Source organism: Bombina bombina, chromosome 3 (assembly GCF_027579735.1).
Source record: "Bombina bombina isolate aBomBom1 chromosome 3, aBomBom1.pri, whole genome shotgun sequence".
In the NCBI taxonomy this organism is placed as follows: Eukaryota; Metazoa; Chordata; class Amphibia; order Anura; family Bombinatoridae; genus Bombina; species Bombina bombina.
This window is the reverse complement of record NC_069501.1, coordinates 644,076,634-644,100,720: the sequence shown is the minus strand read 5'-3', so window position 1 is coordinate 644,100,720 and position 24,087 is coordinate 644,076,634. Positions and strand designations below refer to the sequence as shown.

Sequence of the window (24,087 nt, the reverse complement as noted above, 5' to 3'; positions counted from 1 at the left end):
CTGAAACAATCACCACAGATAGAGGTACGCAATTCACCTTGAGGTTTTGGAATCAATTGTGTTCCTCTCTTAACATTACTAAACGTTTGAGTACCGCTTATCATCCACAAACGAATGGTCAAACAGAAAGAACAAATCAAACATTAGAGCAGTACCTTCGTTGCTACTGCACTCAACAACAAGATAACTGGCATTCTCTACTTGCTACTGCGGAATTTGCTCATAATAATGCCGTAAATTCATCAACTAAAATGACACCATTTTACATCAATTATGGATTTCATCCCTCATACTATCCAAATCAGATCAACAATTCCGACATGCCTATAGTTAATGATCTTGTTAATACCATTGCTACCAATTTCACAACATTGAAACAAGTTTTACTTGAAGCCCAGGCTGTTCAGAAACATCATTACGACCTACGTAGATCCAAGCCTCCAGATTACAAGATTGGTGACAAAGTTTGGTTAAGCACTAAACATTTACGCTTACAAGTTCCATCTAAAAAACTGGCTTCCCTGTATTTAGGGCCTTATCCGATACAAAAGGTCATCAATGTTAATGCTGTAACACTTAAACTACCAGATTCCCTGAAGATACATCCCACATTCCACGTTTCTCTTTTGAAACCTTACAGTGCAATCAAAGACTCGACGAATGAGACGGTGGATCCTTCAGTCATTGATGGCATGGAATATGAGATTGAGTCTATCCTAGACTCTCGTTACCATCGTAATCAACTTCAATATCTTGTCAGTTGGAAAGGATTTGGTCCTGAGGAGGACTCTTGGGAACCTTCCAATAATGTTTCTGCACCACGTCTTGTCTCCTTGTTTCATCGTAGACATCCTGATCGTCCTGGTCCTTGATCCGCGGAGCGGCTCATTGGGGGGGGGGGGGTGTCCTGTCAGGGATTTATCTCTTTTCCTACTGTGCCTTTAAGAATGTCAACTCACTACCCCTATTTAAGGCTCCTCCCAACAGAACTCATTGCTTGGTAATTTGTTGCTCAGCGTGAAGCTGCTTCAGAAGAGACCTAGCCGTTTATACTACTTTGTATTCTCAACTTATTGCTCACCTTGAGTATCTGCCTATTCGAATCAACTTGCAGATTCTCTGTTGTGCTTGAAGATTTGCTCCGTTTGTTCACTAAGAGATTTCTCAGTCTCTCTCCTGTATTGAGGTTGTTCCTGCAGCGTGTGACGTCACGCTCCACATTCTCCCGCCGCGGATCTCTGCCAGGCTCTCTGCGATACTCCTTGGACTTGTTGCTGTGTGGTAACTGTATCACTATGTGCTAATATCATCTCCAATATTACTAGTCTTATATATATTGCAATTTTATGAACTGTGTCTATTGCTGCAACCTCATTTCTCTTTCACTTGCTATATATTGTGGAACGCTCATTAACTGGATTTTTCATATTCGCTTCAGATATCAAATATGCACTAAACCTTTTACTGCTATTTACCAAATTGCAAACAAATAACTGTGACAAAGATTATTACAAACTACCATTATTCATTATCGGACTGCATAAGCATATTTCAAACTTTACGCAATTAATCTCTATTGTGCTTGAAATGAACTGTTTGCTCTAACTTAAACTATATCTGTTTCCTCAAGTTAACCACAGCTTATATTACTCTGATTGAACAACTCTAGGAATTATTAATATTGACTATCAAAGTATGGTTTACAAAATGACCAGAGGTTGATTTATTCACTTATCAAAGTACTGTGTTAATTTCAGTGTGTTTGCTAAAGCCTGCTGCATAATCTATTTCCATTGCAACTCTGTTTGAATTAAGGCACCTGCACTAATTAACTCTTTCACTACTGCTGAAGTCAATCCTATAAGACTTAAACTCTTTTCTGCTATAAGCATTTATTGTTGCGTGAAGGTTCCGGTTTCTCTCAGCAACCCTGCTGTAGTGACCCTCAGATCAATGAGCATATCAGGGTTCCCTTAAGTTAAATCTGTGGGAATCCGAGGTAAGGTGTGAGACTGAGTGGTCCTGCATAAAGCAGGGGCTGTAATTGTAGTGTTCTCTAGAAACAACTAAACATATCCTTACAAATCTTTACCTGTGCACAGAAAAGAACATTTTTTATACAACATTTTAGTTTAATCATGCTCTGACTCATATATGCTTATTTTCACGTACTAAGGCTTGTTTTTATCTACTATAGCTTACAATAGCTTGCTTCTCTGTACAAGACGCTATTTATATGCAATACGCTTCTTTTGGAGTACAATACGCTACCTAATATATGCAGAAAACTGCTTTTCTTATGCAATAAGTTGATATCTTGCTAATATCCTTTTCTTCTCTATCTGTCTTACACATTTTAACCCCATATCATTGTTTACTAACCTCTTATGTCTCTTAATCCACTGTGTATACTAACTATACCTACTGTTTGTCTTTTTGCCTTTGCTATTTTTTGCTGAAAAAAAGACAAAATCTTTTAACAATTGCTTTTAACATAAATTTATTTTAAGAGTCAAGGAGTATTTTTTATCATTTTTTATCTTTTAATATCAAATAAAAGAATATCTGTTTATATATAAAATTTACTCTCTAGAGTGTTCATTTACATTTCTACTCACCTCAATAGTTTCAGCTTTAGAACCACTGATACTGGTCTTTAGCGCAGGAAGATCACTCACATAGACTTTCACTTATCAATATCTTCTGGGGATTTTTGATATCAACCTGTGTACTTTGAGGTGATTTTTTCAGCGCTCTCTCTCTCTATAGTATAATCCAGGCATCCATTCCCCACGCCAAGGATTTAGCCGCACAGAGAAGAACAACCTCAGATGCAGCGCATCAGGGTAACCACGTGGTAGCGTCCATGTGCGTGCAAGCTCACGTAACTCCACCTCCCTCCAGCAGATGTGATTTTTATGCTTACTCTGCTTCATTCTAACCATAAACAATACTCACCCGTCATGATACTCATTAATAACAAAGACAGTTGTGCCTTACAAGCTCTAGAAATCTACAAAGTGCACAGATAAAAAAAAAGATAGATAAAACATAAATCATGTGATATTTCAAAAATGTCAGCATATGGCTGATGAGCAAAAGCAAATATTATATATGTGTCTTGCCTGGGGCCAACACAAGTATTATTTTTACCTTGAATTATAAACAGGTATCAAAGGGTGTTTTTTGTTTTTACATTTTTTTTTTTCATTGACAACCTTTTTCGACTGCCTTTGCCTATATAATTTTATTGGATGACATTTTTATTATGATAACTTATCTTTAACCCTGATTATCACAGACTGTATCCACAAGTAGAAGAAACTTTTCAACTATCACAGGTGAGATTTGGTGGAGGTTAGTTTGAACCAAACCTTTTAAATTGAAATGTTTAGATATTTTCCAGAATGGTATTGTGATAAAAGACAGTGAGGATCTACTTTTGAGTTCTGTTTGTTAATAAAATGTAATAAGCTTACATTTGAGTCTGTGTGTGCTGACATTTAATGCCTCTCTATTAAAAGAGGCTGAAAGCTTGAACAGAAGAACCTCCTGTGTAACATGATGTAATTGCAAGTAAAGGATGACGGGACTCTTTCATTTCGAGGATGTAGATTGTGGTAAAATTAATCTACCTCTAACTTCTTTAACAATAAATATTTTTTTAAGCAGAACCATTTAAGTTTTTTAACCACAAATAAAAGAAAAAGACATAAGTACTATAGCCTTTATTTTTCAAAAACAAATAACTAAGTAATACCGTTGCCATCAGTGCTCAGAAAAAAATGGGTAAATGGTAATGGTTACCTGAGAATTGGAGTAGACAAACTAAATAAAAAAACTTCACACAATATACAAAAAAATAACATCTGCATCCACAGCTTTTAATAGGTTGGAAAATGGTTACAGATAAACAGGGGCACTCCATATACAATTACCAATACTTTTTTTTATACATCTTATATTTCAATAACATCAACACTATTATTTACAGAGCACGTATGTACATAAAAATCTTTCTAAAGTCAGTGCATTGTCAATATTTTTATACAAGAATTTACAAAGTGAACATAGTTAACTGTTAATTTATTAAATGTCCTGCTAATTAATAAATTCATATAATTTAAAAAATAATAATTACAACCAAATAGAGACAAATAATTAAAAAAAACAACATAAAATGTGCTAGCAACATAAATAAAATGATTATTTCAACAATGGCCCTTTTTCACTAATAATTTATTCCTAAAGAATTGATCTTCCCAATCTTAGTAGTATGTATAATTTTACATACAATAAAGTAAGGGAGAAAAAAAGATGCCAAAAAAGCAGTACATTTCCCTGATACTTCATTATACATTTTATTGGTAACCTTGTAAAATTTATGTTGGCACTTTAAATTGGGACTGACAACAAATTATGTACTTGTGCTGATTATACTATGTAATCCATTATCATAACAAAATCAGAAATATGATGATGAAAATGATTAGAAACAAAAAAAAGTCATGTTACTATATTTACCATATAGTATGACCCTGATACATTATCCTGCTTCTGGGTGAATGTTATATATTACCATATTTTCTTTTGCCAACTGAAAAGGTGAATTGAAGTTAAACTGCTATTGTGAGATCAAGAAACCGGTGTTCAAAATACCAGATTATTGATATATATGCATAAGAAGAAGTGGTAGTATTTGTTTTATACAAGATCAGTAAAAATCTTTTATGAACATAACCCTAAAATTAGTTTTAAAAAATAAAAAAATAAAAAACATGATATGAACATGGAAGCACTGAACAAGAATTTGAAGATAGAAAAAAAACCTCAGAAGTATTGTCATTTCACTGACCAGGGATTTTAAAACTTTACTAGCAGTCAGATAAATCCTCATGACTTTTGAAAACCCCAAAAAGAGAAGTCTAGATCTACATAACATTTCTAATGCAGTCTAAAGACAAAATAGAAACTATGTGAAAACAACTGATGAATGAATTAAGAGTCTAATGACAACATACGTGAGATGACTTTAATTACTGTACGTTTACACTGCTTAAATTAATATTAAGGCTGTGCTATGCAAAACTGTGCGCTTTAATATCTATGGACTATAACTTAAAGGAATAGGAAAAAATACAAATTTTAACAAGATTAAAGACTATTATAATAAAAAGGCTTCTTGTGCAAACATGGGTGTTGAACTGTTTACAGAACTTCCTACCTGCAAGTCTGCAATACAAGCAGTCAAACACCTAATATTTGAAAGGTGTACATTTTGCTACAACTTTAAACTTTTTTTTTTTTTTGATCATTTTCTATATCTAATGGTATTTAGTACAATAACCAATCTACTTTTTGTAATATTGTGCTTCGTTTCTAGATATTTGGTACATGGAGAGTTTGGTAATGTAATGTATTCTGCCTCGTGACATACCAACTGATAAAATTAGCCAACAAGGGAATAGATTCACCGTGATACAATTTGTATAAGAGATTTTTTTTATGTTTGTTCAGATCTTTTGCTAAAGTTATCACATACCTGCTAATTGGTGCAGAAAATTAATACTTAAGATAGAGTAAAACAAGAGAGAATTGTAATATACTAAATAATTATTCCTTTAAATATTTGATTCCACTGAAAACTTACAAGCCAGCTTGTCAGCTACAGACTTAAAGGGCCAAAAACAGAACAGGTATTAGGCATTTCTCAGCTTGGCCTCTTCTGTTGCTCACCGAATAAATTCCAGTGCTGAGGCAGAGAAGTTTTCTCAGATCTATTAAGGGTTGGAGTTAGGAAACACTACTTCACTCAATAAATGAGGTAAAAAATACAAACGAAAATGAAAAATCTAATGCTGTATTTTACTTTATAGTCATGTAAAAAAAGTTCATTGTTTGATAGGTGGAGTCGAAAGAGAGCAAGTAGTAAATAAAGATGGTAATATAAGCTCACTCTATGGTATCATAAATATGAGGTTTCTATTAAAAAAGTACCAGCTAACTCTTGTTTGGTTAAATATGATTAAATTCACTGTTATGCTTTTATAGAAGGATTTAATATAGAGCTACGAGTGTTATACAAAATACAGCTCTGGAACAGATTGTAGAGAAAAACCTTTTGCGACCTATTAGAAAATGAGGAAAAGATTATTTACTTATTCACAGTCTTGCATTCCTGAGAAAAAAATTACAATAGATCATAGATAAAGTGATTCTGACTGGAATTAATAGTTGCTTCTTTGTGAAAGTAATATACTTTTATCTAAGCTACAGGCAAATGTAGGAACCCTTTGTTTATACCTTCATGTTCTCCTTCCCGAACGTTACCCTTATAATGTAATCAGTGTCAAGATTGAAACTGATGTGGCCTTATACTGCCAATATATAGTGTTCTAACAATGAAGGGTATATGCACAGATAAGGTCTATAGTAATCCTACCGGTTCCCTGCACTCATCTTGTATTAAGCAATGTCAATACTGCAATGAAAGCCTACATGACGCACTAAAATACTATTTGTTTACGTTATTTGAGGGTTAGGTAAGATTTTAAATGATTTAATTTAACCATATTTAAGCATGTAGAATTTCTCTCTCACATAATATTTCCCATATGTTAATATGTCCCTTTATGTAACCTAAACTCTACTTCAAACACATTTTCCATAGAAGCACATTCGCTTTGTATTAGGTGAACGTGTAGTGTATATCTGTAAAACATCCTTAGATCTTTAGTAAAGCAATTCAAACTCCGGAAAACGGGCAAGTAAACAATAATTGCACAAAAGAGCAAAGATAATCTTAAATCAGATTCTCTCTAAGATTATAAAACCTACTGTATTAAGTTTCCACATAAACCAGTTAAAATGAAGGAGTGTGTTCGGGTAGTAGTCTAATGTGCAGTTTTTGCATATTTTCTGAGAAGAAGCTGTAATTGTGTAAAGCGCACAACATTTTAATTAAAGAAATTAGTTACTAAGATGTGGGTTGACCGAAAAAAGACAAACAGATACTGACATGTATAATGTGCCTGTTAGCTTTTATATATTATCAACCATTTGATTTCCATGTCATTTCTTGGCACTCCAGCAGGTTTATGCAGATGAGTTTACTTGCTGTAAATCTAAACAGTCCATGTACGGAACCTGATATACCAGTTATTCATTTTAGTTTCTAAAAGCAATAAAAATACATTAAAATGGGGAGGAGGTAGAAGGTTATTGATACCAATCTCCTAAATGATAGAATTATGGTCATATGTATTCCAAGGTTGGTTTTTAGAAGAGTCCCTTTGAATTTTTTGGAAAAGATTTAAAGAAATCTGATAGAAATCGAATTTGTCAGGTTGCTTAGCAACAGCCAGATATTCTCAGCAGTATAGATATAACTACAGAATGAGATGATGCTTAAAGAAAAGCCTACTGTTAGCTTCAAAAATCTTATTCAAGTTTAGCTTTGTGCGTAGGCATAAAAAATAGCATCTTAACTAAAGATGAATAATTATTTTAAATGTCCCTCTAATGCAGATTACGGTCTTGTTTGTTCCTCTCTTTAGCAGTCTTTAATTTGCAACGCACTTTGGCAATAAATATGGCATCAATTACTCTGGAAACCTTTCTCAGCATATTTTTGGAAAAGGGGTAATTAAACACAGATAACATCAACATATGATGCTGGAATACAGTATTTTAAAATGTGGCTGGGACTGAAAAGAAAAAGTTGCTATTAAGTTATTAGCACACTTTTCTTTTCTATTTTTTTTCACTCAAAATACTTTGTTTTAAAAAGTGTAGTAGTCATATGCAGAGTAATCAATGTAGTTGACAGATTGCTTAAGAGAGGTTAGTAATTAAATAAAATATAGCTCTAAAATAAATTAAAAATATATATACTAAAAGAGGAGATAAACAATTTGCAGAAAAGATAGGACATTTAAAAGAATATACATATTTATCATGACACCTTTCTCTTTTTGTTTTCTACAGAAGGGATCTTCATGCATTAGTGACATTTCCATCAGTTTAAGTCAATCAATGACTATTAGTGAATACGTCATGGACTTCTTTTTCACACAGTCATTTCTCTCTGACATACATTCTTCATTGATCTGGAAGCCCAATGATATTATTGCAGCACGCAATATTTTTTATAATCTGATTCAAAGTCTTCATCCATACTGCTAGTGTCTGCCATCTTTTTACCATCAATCTTTGGCAGAAATTGTGCATAGTCCACCCCTTGCTGTTCATAGAAAAGGATGTAGGCAGAGTCTGTATCTATTTCATCAGGATGCAGTTCCTAAAAAAGATAGAAAGACAGGATACATTAAGTACTAACTTATAATTTACTAAAGAACCTTACAATACTACACACATTCTTTAAATTCTCCCCCGAGGCAGAACTGGCTCTAATATAAGGCTAGAAGGTAACAACAACTGTAACCTAAAGGTGCCACAGGCTATTTTAACCAATAAGAATTTCTGATTATTAGTCAAATTAGACTGTGGCCATCCAATATGACATTCTCTGAATATCAATAATGTTCACGTAGTGCACTTTTCAACAAACACCGTTGATTATGCACAAAGGATGCAAATAGTACTTTTTTTTTTTTTATTTTTTTATTATTTTTTTATTGAAGTCAAAAACCAATACAGAGTATAGGGTATGTCTCAAAACATTCACGAGACAATGTGTACAGAACATAATTAGGAGACAATGTATTCTAGTATCTCAAACATTTCCATATAATGTGGGCTATCACATAAAGAGACTTCAGTTTTGTTTTAGAGTATAACAAATGTAATATAAGCAAAAATGGTCCTCTCCTAGCTATATACAAAGAGAAGTAAGGTGGCTATTCAGATAAGTGAAAGACTATGGAGGAGGTAACTCTATAGTTATATGGGGAAGAGGGATGCAGCGGGCAAGAGCCGCTCAAAATATAATAGGGAGGGGGTGGGGGAGGCGGGGTGCGGAGCCAGTTAGTATGTCCTCACCAGGAACAAATTTAGGTGGGACTAGAGTATTATTACTTAAAATAAACAAAATCACACTCATCTAAACCTTTGTAATCCTATAGAGGGGCCCTGGAAACATATAATATATTATCAAGTGGAGGGGGGACGTTAGAATAGTTGGGGACTGGGGGGACTGGGGAACCTCTGGGTGAGCCCCTCTCCTAGGGGAGTGCCACCTATAGGCGATGTGGGAAAAAGGAGAAGGGATATGACCCGCAGGCATAAGTACCAGCGGGAAAGGGAGGAGAGAGGCTCAATCAAGACAACTATTATGTACTAATAATATGAGCAAGAGCATAGATAAATTAGGAATGACAGTCGGACAGTCACAGAAAATGATAGCCAGTAACCAATAATATAGATATAACACAACATTTAGGCAAAAGAAAGGTCACGTATACCCATATAAACAACAATAACTATTGAACACAATATAGAAAACCAGGATATACTAGGGAGAGTCTAGATTACATATATACGGTTGAGGCTAACTAGAGCAAAGCTAAATAATATCTCCACCACGGCCGCTGGCAGAGACACAACATCCGCTCATTCAATAAAGTCATCTTACTAGCTGCTAATATGAAATATAGGTATCTTAAATACTTTGAGCCTTCACCTACTACAAATAATCCAATCTAGCAAACATAGACAGTAGGAGTATTATTGGGAAATTTCCCTGCATACATGAAATAGATAGGAATAAATGGCTCAAGCCTAAAAAATTTTACATAAAATATACAACCATAAACAAGTTAAATTGGAAAATATTTTACCCATACATATCCATGAACCCCTCATGTCTAGCCTGAGAGAAATATATAAATGAACTTATAAGACATATATAATAACAGTAAACAGGTTTACCTAGAAAATAAATTAAGATGGAGTAATGAACCTTGTCCAGGGAACAAGAGTTAGGACAAGGGTGCCGCCAGTGAGTAACCAAGCGTCCTGTAGAATAGTATTTTCTGCAAAAATTAAGCTAACCTATACATAAGGGTCTATAGGTCAATCTGCGAAACTATCCTGCTGAATATAGATAAGGGGGTGCAAAACATATTAGATGTAAGAATAACCCTAAAACCTGCTGTACTAGAATCTGTAAGCTATACTTACTGTGGAGGGTGGCTGAGGTATACTAATTGCAGTGTGGGAAAGGTGTGGTAAGGATAGTGTCTTTCAGTCCATCTAAATCTTACCTTACTAATAGGCTATATGTGGGAGTCAGAGGAGCTTTAAATATTATAATACATGCATTTAAGTAGAGCTAGTATACTTGAAGAGGACAAATTATTCTGATAGCCTGGTTTAGAATAAAGGAGCAGTATGAGATTTAACACTATGGCCATATGAAACTATCTCTAGACAGATATGGAGATATGCTTCTGTTTATAGCTTATAAAATGATTATACAGTGATTGCAAGACTCTAGTGTTGGGAATATCTCATAATGTGCTAAGCCATGAAGATAGTCTAAATGATATCATATTTGTGGGATGGTGTGCCGCCTCTATTAGTACCGGACAGTGGGGGGTTAAATTTAGATAAGCATGGAATATTTTAGCAGATTTGTGGACAGGTGGGTGTTTGGGGTCAAGTATATGTAAATAAACATAATGTAAGTATAATCTTACCCAAACATCCCCTTCTAGGGGCAATAAGGTATAAAATACATATAAATAATGTTAACAACCACATAAACATTCAATCTCTATAGCTAAAATTATAAAAAGGAGAACTGAGAAACAAAAATCCGCCTGTCTAAACCCCAGCTAAGATGTCAGAAATTCTTACTAAAGGTACACCATATATTCCTACAGAGTAATTATTGATATACCAGTGACAAGAATGACTCAAATATTATACAAAGCTGTGATGATCTAAAATTAGAAGTTCTGTATCCAGGTCAGAGAGCAGAATCTAGGGTGACTGCGTAGTGAAAACAAAATACACAAAATATACACACTACAAAAAATAGAAAATAAAGCGGACCCCTCAGTGAAGATATCAAAACTTATGTAGGGTGCAAACAGTAAAGGCTAGATATCCAGGGGGAAATATATCAGAACTGGGCAGTAATGTTCCGAGTTGTGCTAAGAGGTCAGTGGATTAGAGTATTGAACGTTTCCTAGGACAGTGGGTCTAGAGCAAAGCGTTCGCAGTCTGAGCATAGAGAGTCTCTTATCCGGGAAAAAAGTCAAAAAGTTCAGCTCGCGTGATAATCTGCTCAGCAGTAATGTGAGTCTGCAGTGTCCAGGCGTGACCTCCCGGATCAAAAGGGCCTTCCAAGAGATCGCGGTAACATGTGCCATCAATCCTCTGAGACCTACACGGTAGAACACTGCTAACAGGCGATGCTGGCCCTGAGGAGCACCACTCCGATTGCCCCTTATTTGGAGGTAAGTAACCAGACGCACCGCGACCTCCCAAAAGGATCATAGCTGAAAAAATGCAGCAGTTAAAGTCCTGTGTGACTCCAATGTAGCTGTAGCGGTCTGTGGGGTTTATTCTCGCAATCGCAGGTATAGCGTCCCTGACTGCAATGCTGTAAGCTGGCGGCAAAGGTTTCATCTGGCTCCGGATCATAAGGTAGGCGTCCCGCCGTCTAGGTTCTAAGAGGGTCCTCCTCTGTGCGATCGGATGCATATTTTCTAGCCTCACTGGGCTTATCGTGTCCCTCACAGAAGAGCCTTTGCAGAGTAAAGTGGGTTCCACAGGGTGACTGGGTGTTTCAGTAATGAGATCAGTCCCTGAGTCCGCTGCCCTTTCCACCGATAAAGGAGGTTGTACTAAACAAATCGTGAGATTGGTAACATTCAGCCTGCCTTGTACCGGAAAACTCCTGTCGCTCCATAACATTCCTTAGGCTGACTGATAAATCCTCAAAGCCGGCTGAAATTTGTAAGCTGAGCTCCCTCAGGGCCTCGTGGATAACCAAAGAGACCTCCTCCATACTTGATGCTGCTACTTCGGAAGGCCGTAGAAACCTGGGTGTTTTTCTAGCTGATACTGTCGGTCAGAGGGGAAAACTGATAAAGTAACAAAAGGTCTTCTAATAATGTAGATACAATCTTGCAGGTTCTGGGTAGGTTTTGGGGTAATTTGTGAAGAATTGGCCCCAGTTTGACATTATATTAAGTAAATTTCTGCAGGCGCCCTCTAACATGCGTCTGCCCTGCTTGGCTGTTGGCTCCGCCCCCCGCAAATAGTACTTTTGACCTTAAAGTGATGGTAAACTTTACATGTTTTAAAGTCAGGTCAAGAATCTAAGCAATAGTTGAGATGGATTTTATTGATCACTTCTAATGAAGATCTGCTGTAACTTACTTTTTAACCTAGCCGTGCCATTCTCATACCCCGCTCACCGGCAACCCACTTTTTTTTCTGTTGAGCTAGCGGTTTGAACTGTTCTCTAAATGGTGCTTTAACTACAAAAAAGTAGCCGTACAGTTAGAGAGCCGATTGGAGAACAGTTAAAACTGTTAGCTCACAAAAAAAAAGAGTTTTAAAGTGGGTGGCCAGACAGCGGGGTATTAGAATGACACGGCTAGATTAAAAAGTAAGTTATAGCTCATCTTCAATAGAAGTGATCAATTAAAGTCCATCTAAAAAATTGCTTAGATTCCGGACCTGATTTTAAAACATGTAAAGTTTACCATCACTTTAAAAATGAAGAGAAGCCTTCCAAATGAAAATAAATTTGAAAATTACTTAAAAATAAAATACAAAATTAGTAGAGGTTAATGAAAAGATGGTAAAAAATAAGACCAAGCAACTGGAAATTTAGCCTCTGGCTTTGTACAAAAGGCCTCCTAGCTAGCATAGTGGGGAATAAGTATGTGTGTGGTGTACAAAGCGCCTAAAAAAGGCTGAGGTAACTAAGGTAATTCAATAGACGTGATAATTCCGATCTGGTCAATGGGACCACTGGGGATTGTATTTGAGGTGGATGAGAATATGCTGAGTGTCTAAAAATATTTATTACAATCAAATAATAAATAAAATACAATAAAATACAGATAATAAAACCAAGATTACGGATGCCTTGTGTGCTTGACAGTTGTCCGAATTACACAAATTCTAAAAACCATGGATCCATGATATATTAATCTAAATGATTAAAGATAGGATGACTTGACCTATGATGGATTTATAAATTGCTCCACTCCACTTTACGTTGAGATGAGTGTATATCATTGAATGGGTGTTAGAGTGTTTATGAGGGAGTGTTACAGCTGTATCAATTGGTGAAAAGACAGTGTTACCTATGTAACAGTAAATTGTTTACATCAATAAAGATCCATATTCACAGTAACATCCAAATAAGAGAAATCAAATCATTAGTGGCCACAAAAACTAGTGTTCAAAGTCTGGTGTTTAGAATACCCAAAGTGTGTGTCCAAAACTTGTATTCCAAAGTGTGTGCAGAAATAATTTCAAAACTCTGAGTCTTTGCAAAAAAGTGCAAAACAGGTGAAAAAATCTGAGTAAAAATAGAGTGAAAATATTAAAAAATGTATAAAATAGAATTCCAAATATGCAAATAGAAAAAATAAAAAATATAAAAAAAATAAACTCAAGTCTTGATAAAGGCCTGAATAGGGGCACAGCCGGTAAGCACTATTTCAATATTTTTTTCACACTTGTACAATCTACACTATCTATTATACCTTTCACAGGGACAGTCAGCATTACATAGGAGGCCACAAGGAACCACTAGAACCTGAACTGAGGATCACATCTATCAAGTAAACAAGTTAGTTACTCATATTTATTCCCTTCATGAGCCACACACTATTATCTTGATTTTTTATTTTAACTTTTCAATTTTTATTTTTATTATATTTGCATATTTGGAATTCTATTTTATACATTTTTGAATCTTTTCACTCTATTTTTACTCAGATTTTTTCACCTGTTTTGCACTTTTTTGCAAAGACTCAGAGTTTTGAAATTATTTCTGCACACACTTTGGAATACAAGTTTTGGACACACACTTTGGGTATTCTAAACACCAGACTTTGAACACTAGTTTTTGTGGCCACTAATGATTTGATTTCTCTTATTTGGATGTTACTGTGAATACGGATATGCAATAAGTATGTGTATGTAGTGATGATAACATCTTTATTGATGTAAACAATTTACTGTTACATAGGTAACACTGTCTTTTCACCAATTGATACAGCTGTAACACTCCCTCATAAACACTCTAACACCCATTCAATGATATACACTCATCTCAACGTAAAGTGGAGTGGAGCAATTTATAAATCCATCATAGGTCAAGTCATCCTATCTTTAATCATTTAGATTAATATATCATGGATGCATGGTTTTTAGAATTTGTGTAATTCGGACAATTGTCAAGCACACAAGGCATCATTAATTTTGGTGTTATTATCTGTATTTATTCATTATTTGATTATAATAAATATTTTTAGACACTCGGCATATTCTCATCCACCTCGAATACAATCCCCAGTGGTCCCATTGACCAGATCGCAATTATCACGTCTTTTGAATTACCTTAGTTACCTCAGCCTTTTTTAGGCGCTTTATACACCACACACATAGTTAATGAAAAGATGAACAGGGGGAAGAGGTATGCTCCCTTCTAATATGGAAATAATGTAAGCCTAGAACAAAGTGCAGCCTAGAAAGATAATGTATATACAAATGTAGGAGAGAGCAAACCACACAAAATAAGTGGGTTCTAAAGTCTAGGTAATACAGCACACCTATTCAAACTATAATAATAATAATTATTATAAAGAAACACAAAAGCTAGAAAGATGCATATAAAAATTAATAATAGAAAAAAAATCACACATATTAAAAGAGAGTAAGTGTAGGATGCCCCATCATAGGTCTAGGCCTAGCAGTACAACCGGTTGTATTTAGCAGTATCTGTGCAGGTCTTTAAGCATGCTAATTAGAAAGACTGACCCAAGCAGCAAATTGTTAAGCAGTCAACCCGGTTGTATTCATAAATGTATAAGCCACACTTCGTGCCCTCACCAAAGACAATAGTTATTCACCACAACACAGAGCCACAGGAGGAAGAAAACACAGATGCACAGGCGGACCGCTGCCAGAGAGACCTCCAGCGCCACCGGTCTTAACTATGCCTGTATCGGTTGTCAATTGCAGTTCATCAGCACAATCTTCTAATCCGTATTGGTGGTAAAGCCACAGAGGGTCGGAAGGAAGAGGGGGATCCCCGGAAATCTCTCTGGCAGCGGTCCACCTGTGCATCTGTGTTTTCTTCCTCCTGTGGCTCCGTGATGTGGTGAATAACTATTGTCTTTGGTGAGGGCACAAAGTGTGGCTTATACCTTTATGAATACAACCGGGTTGACTGCTATTAACTTATAAAGCTCTAACACCCAGCAACATGTTTAACTACTTGCTGCTTTGCTGCTTGGGTCATTCTAATTAGCATGCTTAAAGACCTATGTGGTGCACCACAGATACTGCTAAATACAACCGGTTGTACTGCTAGGCCTTGACCTATGATGCGGTACCCTACGCTTACTCTCTTTTAATGTGTGATTTTGTCTATTATTAAATATGTCATTTTTATATGCATTGTTTTCTTGTTATTATTATAGTCAGAATAGGTGTGCTGTATACCTAGACTTAGAACCCACTTATTTTGTGTGGTTAAATGAAAAGATGGCTGTCACAGTAACAGGTTATATATATAAACAAAACACAAACATTTTAAAACAAAACACCACACAAGTAGAAGTACATATACATGGACACACAATCCTAAATAAGTAAAGGGTTTGGGAAAAAGTATATGCCACAGCTCATATGGCAACATTTTTGGTTTCTACTGGAAAAAGGCTAAAGGCTACACAGGCAAAGTAATTATGGATGTCTATCATAAGACAATCATATTGGGATATTGAAACTTATGAGATTTCAAAATACAAATCTATTTGTTTAATCATTAAAAAATGTAGCTTCTCCATGGAGAATGTGGTTTGCATTTGTTGTTGCAAACTGAAGGTGCCATGGAGGCTTTCCAATATTGAGGTATGATTGGCCTGGTGTCTGAAAGGGACACTAAACACACATTTTTTCTTTCATGATTCAGGTAGACCTTCCAATTTTAAGCAACTTTCTAATTTACTCCTATTATCAATTTTTATTCATTCTCTTGGTATCTTTATTTGAAAAGGAGGAATGTAAGCTTAGGAGCCGGCCCATTGTTTGGTTCAGCACCTGGGTAACGCTTGCTGATTGGTGGCTAAATGTACCCACCAATCAGCAAGTGCTATCCAGGGTTCTGAACCAAAAATGGGCCTTCTGCTAAGCTTATTTTCCTGCTTTTACAAATAAAGATACAAAGAGAATGAAGAAAAATTGATAATAGGAGTAAATTACAAAGTTGCTTAAAAGTGCATGCTCTATCTGAATAATGAAAGAAAAAAATTGGGTTTAGTTTCTCTTTAACAATGATCTATTCACATATTTCATAATGAACACATATAGGCAAATGTATAAAAGGTACAACTGAACACCATCACATGTGTAACACTAAGAGCTTACCTTACAACTGCTGTCATTGTAGCAGTACCACTTGTTATTCGGATTTTTGGCATAAGTGACATAATGACCTCCACCCATTATTCCTGAATGGCACTAAAAGAAACATTATTTAACATCCATTAGGTTAATAAATCTTGGCTATGTAAAACGCTAAATACCTAGCCATAGTTGTACTAATTTCAATTTATAGAACTGGTAAATTAGGTAAAAACATCTGTTCGCACTGACATGGGAACACTTCCACTTATTCACAGCATTTTCAGTAAACTCCATAAAGGGTCATAAAAGTCAAGCTTAAATATTCATGATTCGTATAGAGCATGCCATTTTTAGACATTTTAATGTACTGCTATTATAAAATGTATTTCATTCTCTTTGTATCTTTTGTTGAAAAACATACCTAGATAGGCTCAGGAGCAGCAATGCACTACTGGGAGCTAGCTGCTGATTGAAAACTATACAAATATGCCCCTTGCATTGGCTTACCATATATATTCAGCTAGGTCCCAGTAGTGCATTGCTGCTCTGGAGCCGATTTTAACCATGTGTTTAACCCTTTTAAAGGGGTTAAACATATGGGTACATACAACAGTGCAAAGATTAAATGTTTTTACACATTACAACATTTTCTTTTTGCACTTTTATGTCCCTTTAAGCATCTTAGATTTTCTAATAATTTTCTTTTTTATTGCTTCTTTTATTTTCATTGTAAAATGAGTTTAAAACCATACATAATAATGTTTAATAAACACATACAAGAGAAGCCCAGGCTTTCCCAAGAGAAAAACTTTCACTCAAGGCACTGGAGCATTTGTAAGCAACTCGAACGGGAAGAGTAGTGAGGACTACAAATCCCATACTGCAGCGGGGTGCAAGGCTGAGGCAGCGGTATAACCCGTAGTGGAAAACAAATGGAGAAACAGCTGCCCTTGGTAAAAACATCCAAGTTTACTGATCTAAGGAAGTCATAAGTAATGTGGAATTATGTATTGGCGTTACAAACTGTGAAAAAGTAATGCAATTACATGACCACAATAAACGTTGTATAAATTATTACTAGATAATTTATAATAAATCTATTTATAAATAATATTTTTGAACAGAGAAAGAGAAGCTGATTGCTAGACAAAGTTACATCAAAAAGGATGCATCAGTCTTCAATGAAATGTGTCAGTTGGATGGATTCAGAAAGAACATTTTAACTTAAGGGGACAGTCTAGTCAAAATTAAACATTCATGATTCAGATAGGGCATGCAATTTTAAACAACTTTCCAATTTACTTTTATCTTTAAATTTGATTTGTTCTCTTTGTATTCTTTGTTGAAAGCTAAACCTAGGTAAGGTTTATATGCTAATTTTTAAGCCCTTGAAGGCTGCCTCTTGTCTCAGAGCATTTTGACAGTTTGTTACAACAAGACAGTGCTAGTTCATGTGTGCCATATAGATACCATTGTGCTCACTCCTGTGAAGGTACTTAGGAGTCGGCACTGATTGGCAAGAATGCCTGTCTGTCAAAAAAACTAAAATCAGGGGGCAGTCTGCAGAGGCTTAAATACAAGGTAATCACAGAGGTAAAAAGTGTATATTAATATAACCGTGTTGGTTATGTAACTGGGGAATAGGTAATAAAGGGATTATCTATCTTTTTTTTTTTTTAAATAATTCTGGAGTAGACTGTCCCTTTAACTGTTAGTTGAAGAGCTTCTGTGCAAGTTGTTGAAATAATTATTCTATCTCACATGTGAGCAGCATATTGCAGGAGGGTGGGGCACGTTTTATGTATTTAAGTGGCAGCCGGGAATCAGAACCAGTTAGCATACAATTCTTAAATCTCTCTAGTGTATTTACAATTTTGCTGTTGATATTATTTTGTTAAAACAACAGCAATTTTTTTTACATATAAATAGCTTAAAATACTGAACCAGTTACATTATATAAATTTGTAGTGATATGGAAGACAACCAATCTGTTCCGTTATATTGATTACATTTTAGGCAATACTCCAAAAGAAAGATCAATAGATATTAAAAATACAGAAGCTGCTTAATTAAGCATCTAAAATAAAGAATATCTGAAAACGAATATCAATGGGGCACATATTTAATAATCAAAAATTAAAACTCATCATCCAATAAGTAGAAATGTTGGCAGTAAATCCTATCCACCAGACCTTTAAAAGTTTGTAATCTTCCAAATTTTTTTTTTTTTTTTTTTTAATGCTGATCATGTGCTTTATTTACACTCTAATCTGTTAACGGTTAATTATGCTATATTTTATAGAAAACAATTAACAGACATTTTTTTATTGGGAAGAATAAACTGAGATATATAAATGTACAAATGTGCTTACCGAAATTGCATAAAGGTTGTAAATAGGCTGACAGCAGATATCATCTTTGCTTTGGTAATCAGTGCTGTCGTCCTCTTCACCAACGTGGTTTTCAAGTTGACCATTGCATGCGTTCTGTTCATAATTTAGTCCATTATTTATGACCACATCAATGTCCTGACTAGATGTTAATTCTGTTTGACTTCCCCCTAAAAGGTGTCCTCTGCTTCCAGAGTCTACATGCTCTGGATTTTCTTTCGTATCAGTGTCTGTGCCATTTTCTTTGCTTTGATCCAAATTTTCTTTGCTGTTTGAAAGCTTTTTCCCCCCAAGCTGGGGTAAGCGCAGTCGTCCTTTACCTCTGCCTAAAGATCTGGGGCTGTGGCTTGGGCTGTTATTTTTACTTGAGCAGTTCATGATAGCTTTCCTTCCTTGTGATGGTGATGCTGTAAGAGAAGGTAAATCTGGGGATGTAAGGCATTCTTACAGAATATAGTTCATTTTTTATTTTAACATTTTAAAACAAATGTTGCCAGGTAGCTTTTTAACATTATTTAGAATAGGAAGTATTATCACAACAAGTGTAATGCCTCAGTGTTTTGAAAGTGATAGAAGTACTCTGAACAGGGCCTGTGGTGAGGAAAATCCCCCACACTATGATAAAGCCAAACAAGGTTCTACATATATTCATTTAATGTCACTTGTGATCAAATGAAGTTTTTTTTGTACATTTTAAATTGGAAAGGATATAAACAAAGTTCAAAGGCTCTGAAAGTCTTTCACAGCTATTGTAAAATGTGTTCCATATTAATTTAAAACCATATGGCAAACTATGATGGCACATCTTAACTTAAAGGGACACTGAACCCAAATTTTTTCTTTCATTATTCAGATAGAGCATGCAATTTTAAGCAACTGTCTAATTTACTCCTATTATCAATTTTTCTTCGTTCTCTTGCTATCTTTGTTTGAAAAAGAAGGCATCTAAGCTTTTTTGGTTCAGTACTTTGAACAGCACTTTTGAATTTATCCACCAATCAGCAAGGACAACTCAGGTTGTTCACCAAAAATGGTCCGGCATCTAAACTTACATTCTTGCATTTCAAATAAAGATACCAAGAGAATGAAGAAAATTTGATAATAGGAGTAAATTAGAAAGTTGCTTAAAATGCCATGCTCTATCTGAATCACGAAAGAAAAAATGTGGGTTCAGTGTCCCTTTAACTTTCATGATTCACATAGAGCATACAATTTTCAACAACTTTTCATTTCACTTCTATTACTAATTTTGCTTCATTCTCTTGGTATCCTTTATTAAAGGATCAGCAAGGCACTACTGGGAGTTAGCTGAACACATCAGGGAGCCAATGATAACAGGTTGTGCAGCCACCAATCAGCAGTTAGCGCCCAGTTCCTGAGCCTACCTAGGCATATTTTTCCACAAAGGATACCAAGAGAGCAAAGTAAATTAGATAATAGAAGTAAATTGGAAAGTTGATTAAAATTGTATGCTCTACAATCACAAAAGAAAATGTGTGGGTTTTATACCCCTTTAAGACTCACGTTACAATAGGCCCTGACTTTTAAGCACTTTGGAAAAGAGTACATAAAAAATGTATAATGCATGTAAGCCTTTTGTCTATGCATCATATATTACCCTAGTTGTCAGTACATTGTGCTCTTTAAAAAGAAAATACAATCATAACATTTTAAATAGTGCAAAAGAAATAAATACATAAATGAACAAATCATATTACAGTCGTTGTGTATTTACAGCAAACAAGCAGATTTACGGGCAGTTCAGAAATATCAATGAAAGAGAGCAAAAGGCAACAGAAATTCCCTCAGCTAACGAATACATTGTTGGTTACTTATTGTTTCCACCAAACAGAATTCATGTATTGCACCTTTTATTCCTTGACTCTTGGGTACCACTGAGCAAGTAGCCAATTAATCAAAGACTAATATTTCAGGTTCATATCCAGCAATGTATGCCCCTCTTAGGGAATTCCAAGAACATGTGTTTGAGATAAAATATAAACCTAGCGATTTAGTTGTATGCAGCCGAGGGGAACACAAGCCATTAAAGTGTAATTGATAGACCACTGGGCATTCTATGAGAGTCATAATATATTTTTTTTTTTACCAAATGTTATTTATTAAAGTCTAAGGCAATGTTGGTAGATAAAGTATATGATTTCAATTTCAACTGAAATATAATCTTTTGCAGCGTTGAACCACTCCAAAATGTCCTCACTGATATTATAGTTAGTACAGGTTTTCTTTTTCCCCTTTCATTAAATCTAGTTGACACCTAATTTTCCACTCTTTCAAGTGCAGTTTTTAATCACAGAATCTGATCACTTTGTAAAAGAAAAACAGTTTGTGACAGAGAAGACAAATGTGAGATAATAGTGGAAAATCAGATGTGAAGAGGAGAAAGACTGTATCATTACATATAACAATAAGAAACATGGACATTAGAATAGGAATATAAGTAGTGCCTCATACTACTTTTCCAGTTGACCTGGTATTTACCATCACCTCTCCTGATCTAGATATGAAAACATAGTGATCATTAAAAGTAAATATATAATACTAACCTTTACTATTATTCCCTGTGGAAGAGCTGATTATTGGTTGAACTTTGCTGACTGTATCCCCATCTCCAGGAATACATTCTATTCTTTTAGTTTCACCATGAGTTACTGGAGACTCAGCCTGATTCTCTGGCTGAGCCCCCAGTTGCTTTTTCGTGTGTTGGCCTTGACCTCGCTGTACCAAAAATGCACTTGGGTCAAAGTTCTGCTTAGGGAATTTGACTATTTTTTGAGATTTTATCCAGCGACCATTAACAAAATGAAATCTTTTCAAGTGGATAATCTAGGTTAGAAAAACAGGTAAAAAAAAGTCATATACATAATGTATTACTGTAAAACATAGAAACTGTTATATGGAAATCTTTTCAGTACATTTTTAAATTAATTAGTAATATGTTCTGAATTATTTACAGAACTAATAAAGATTTGAATAACTAAAAAAAAACAAAAAACATAATGCAAGATAAAAATAAAGCCCTTTAAGCTTGAAGACCAGGGGAAATTATTTTAAATGATCAAGGGGGTTTATATTCCCAATGTATAATACCTGCTCCACCATACACTAGGGGATTTGTTTTGGAAAAGCATGTATTACAATCCTATATTATTTATGCACATACATAATAGATTTGATGAATGCAGACGATGTCTCAGATTATCAGTTATACACCATGTATCATTAAACAAATAAAAAGGCCTACTGCATCAATATACAATCTCTATGCATTCATTGAATACACTGTGACAGGCCGGTCTATGACTGGAAGCAATGCTGATTGTGAGGTTATATAAAATATTTATTATTTCATGTTGAAAGTAATTCAGTGCTGGCAAAATAGAAAAGAAATCTCATGTGTAACTAAAACAATGTGACTCTGTACAAATACTTCCTAATAAGCATTAACTATATGGTTTACAAAACGTAAAGGGATACTGTACTCAAAAAGATGTCTTTCACCCGTATGTAAGAGCAGCATTTAAACATGTAGACATTATTTGCCCAAAAAATATAAGTTAAAAGTCGTTTAAATGAATGTCAATATCAGTTGTGCACATTCTACTAATTCCAATGGGCCTATAGGGAGCATTAGCAGAAAGTGCCTAACAACCAATAAGGGTTAACAGGAAGTATATATCAGCCAATAGCAAGATGTGCCAATAAGCATTCATAGGAAGCTGATACTGCTGTGTTTTTATATTTTTTTGGCAATTTAAAAAGCTTGTACTTCATATATTAATTTAAACAAAATAATTAACATATTTAGATGCCCCTCTTTGGAATGATTACTATTTTAAGTACACTTATGTAAACCTATGCAAAAGATGGACATACCAAGTGCATTTAAAGGGACACTCTACACCTTAGTCATCTTAAAGTCTTACTTTTGATTAAGCTGCAAATATCATTTCTATATCATGCAGCAATAACAGTAAAAAAGTTATTTTAAAATGACTAATGTTTCTGTTCACATGGAAATGGCTGGCAAGCTCTGCCCACTGATGACATCACAATCTGGGCTGTATCTATGCCCTCTGCTGAACAGCATTGACAGTCTGTTGAATCCAATTACTGAGTCTTTTGTAACTAGTGAAGCCTTTAATGCAGACCAGATCATGATGTCATCAGTGGGCTGAGATTGGCAGTCATTTCAAACTGACCAGACTCATTTTTAAATAACTTTTTTTAACTGTTCCTGCTGCATGATATAGAATGGGTGCAGGAGGATATTTGCAGCTTAATCTAAAGTAAGACTTTCAGATGACTATGGTGTAGACTGTCCCTTTAAATAAAGCAGTAACAAATGGACTGCATTCAATTCCTTAAAATGATGGTAGGTGGAACAGAAAAAAGTAATTACAAACTAACTAAAATGGGATATGTTTAATAATTAAAATCTAACTACACTGCAGTTGGACTATATTAAACCTAGCAAGCTACATTCATACAAATATTTTATACAAATTGGTCCTTGCTAAACAGTAACAAAATTATATATTTAACTAGAGTCTGTTTCTATTCTTAGCAGCTGATGACTTGTAAGTACTGTATTATAACACTGCACTGCTGTACTGCTAGGTAGTTAAAGGGATTCTAAACCCAATTTTTTTATTTCTTGATTCAGATAGAGAATGGGATTTTAAGCACCTTTCTAATTTACTCCTATTATCAATTTTTCTTTGTTCTAATGTTATCTAATGTTATCTTGATTTGAAAAAGCAGTACTGTAAGCTTTAGAGCCGGACCATTTTTTGTTCAGCACCTGGGTAGAACTTGCTGATTTGTGGCTAAATGTAGCAAACCAATCAGCAAGCACTATCGAGGTGCTAAACTAAAAATGGGCCGGCTCCCAACCTTTTATAACTGCTTTTTCAAATCAAGATAACATGAGAACAAAGAAAAATTTATAATAGGAGTAAATTACATGCTCTATCTGAATCATGAAAGAAAATATTTGGGGTTAGAGTCCCTTTAATAAGTTGGTTCAGTGACTGAACCAGGCAGGAACTGAAACCCCGATAATATTTGCAGTGAACTACTTTCCCCAAGAATTGAGCAATTCAATTAGAAG

General features: G+C 34.9%; 1 protein-coding gene across 2 annotated transcripts in view; it reads right to left on the bottom strand.

Moving 5' to 3' along the window:
* Positions 1 to 3,713: 3,713 nt before the first annotated feature.
* The window catches only part of USP32 (ubiquitin specific peptidase 32), a 653,327-nt gene continuing 632,953 nt past the window's right edge, over positions 3,714 to 24,087 (bottom strand). For both annotated transcript variants that reach the window (XM_053707352.1, XM_053707353.1), the window contains exons 31-34: positions 21,521 to 21,800; positions 18,939 to 19,363; positions 16,588 to 16,680; positions 3,714 to 8,299 (exon numbers count right to left, since the gene is read on the bottom strand). In XM_053707352.1, the coding sequence (XP_053563327.1) occupies positions 8,126 to 8,299; positions 16,588 to 16,680; positions 18,939 to 19,363; positions 21,521 to 21,800 (972 nt within the window). In that variant the 3' untranslated portion in view covers positions 3,714 to 8,125. The remainder of the gene's footprint in view (positions 8,300 to 16,587; positions 16,681 to 18,938; positions 19,364 to 21,520; positions 21,801 to 24,087) is intronic.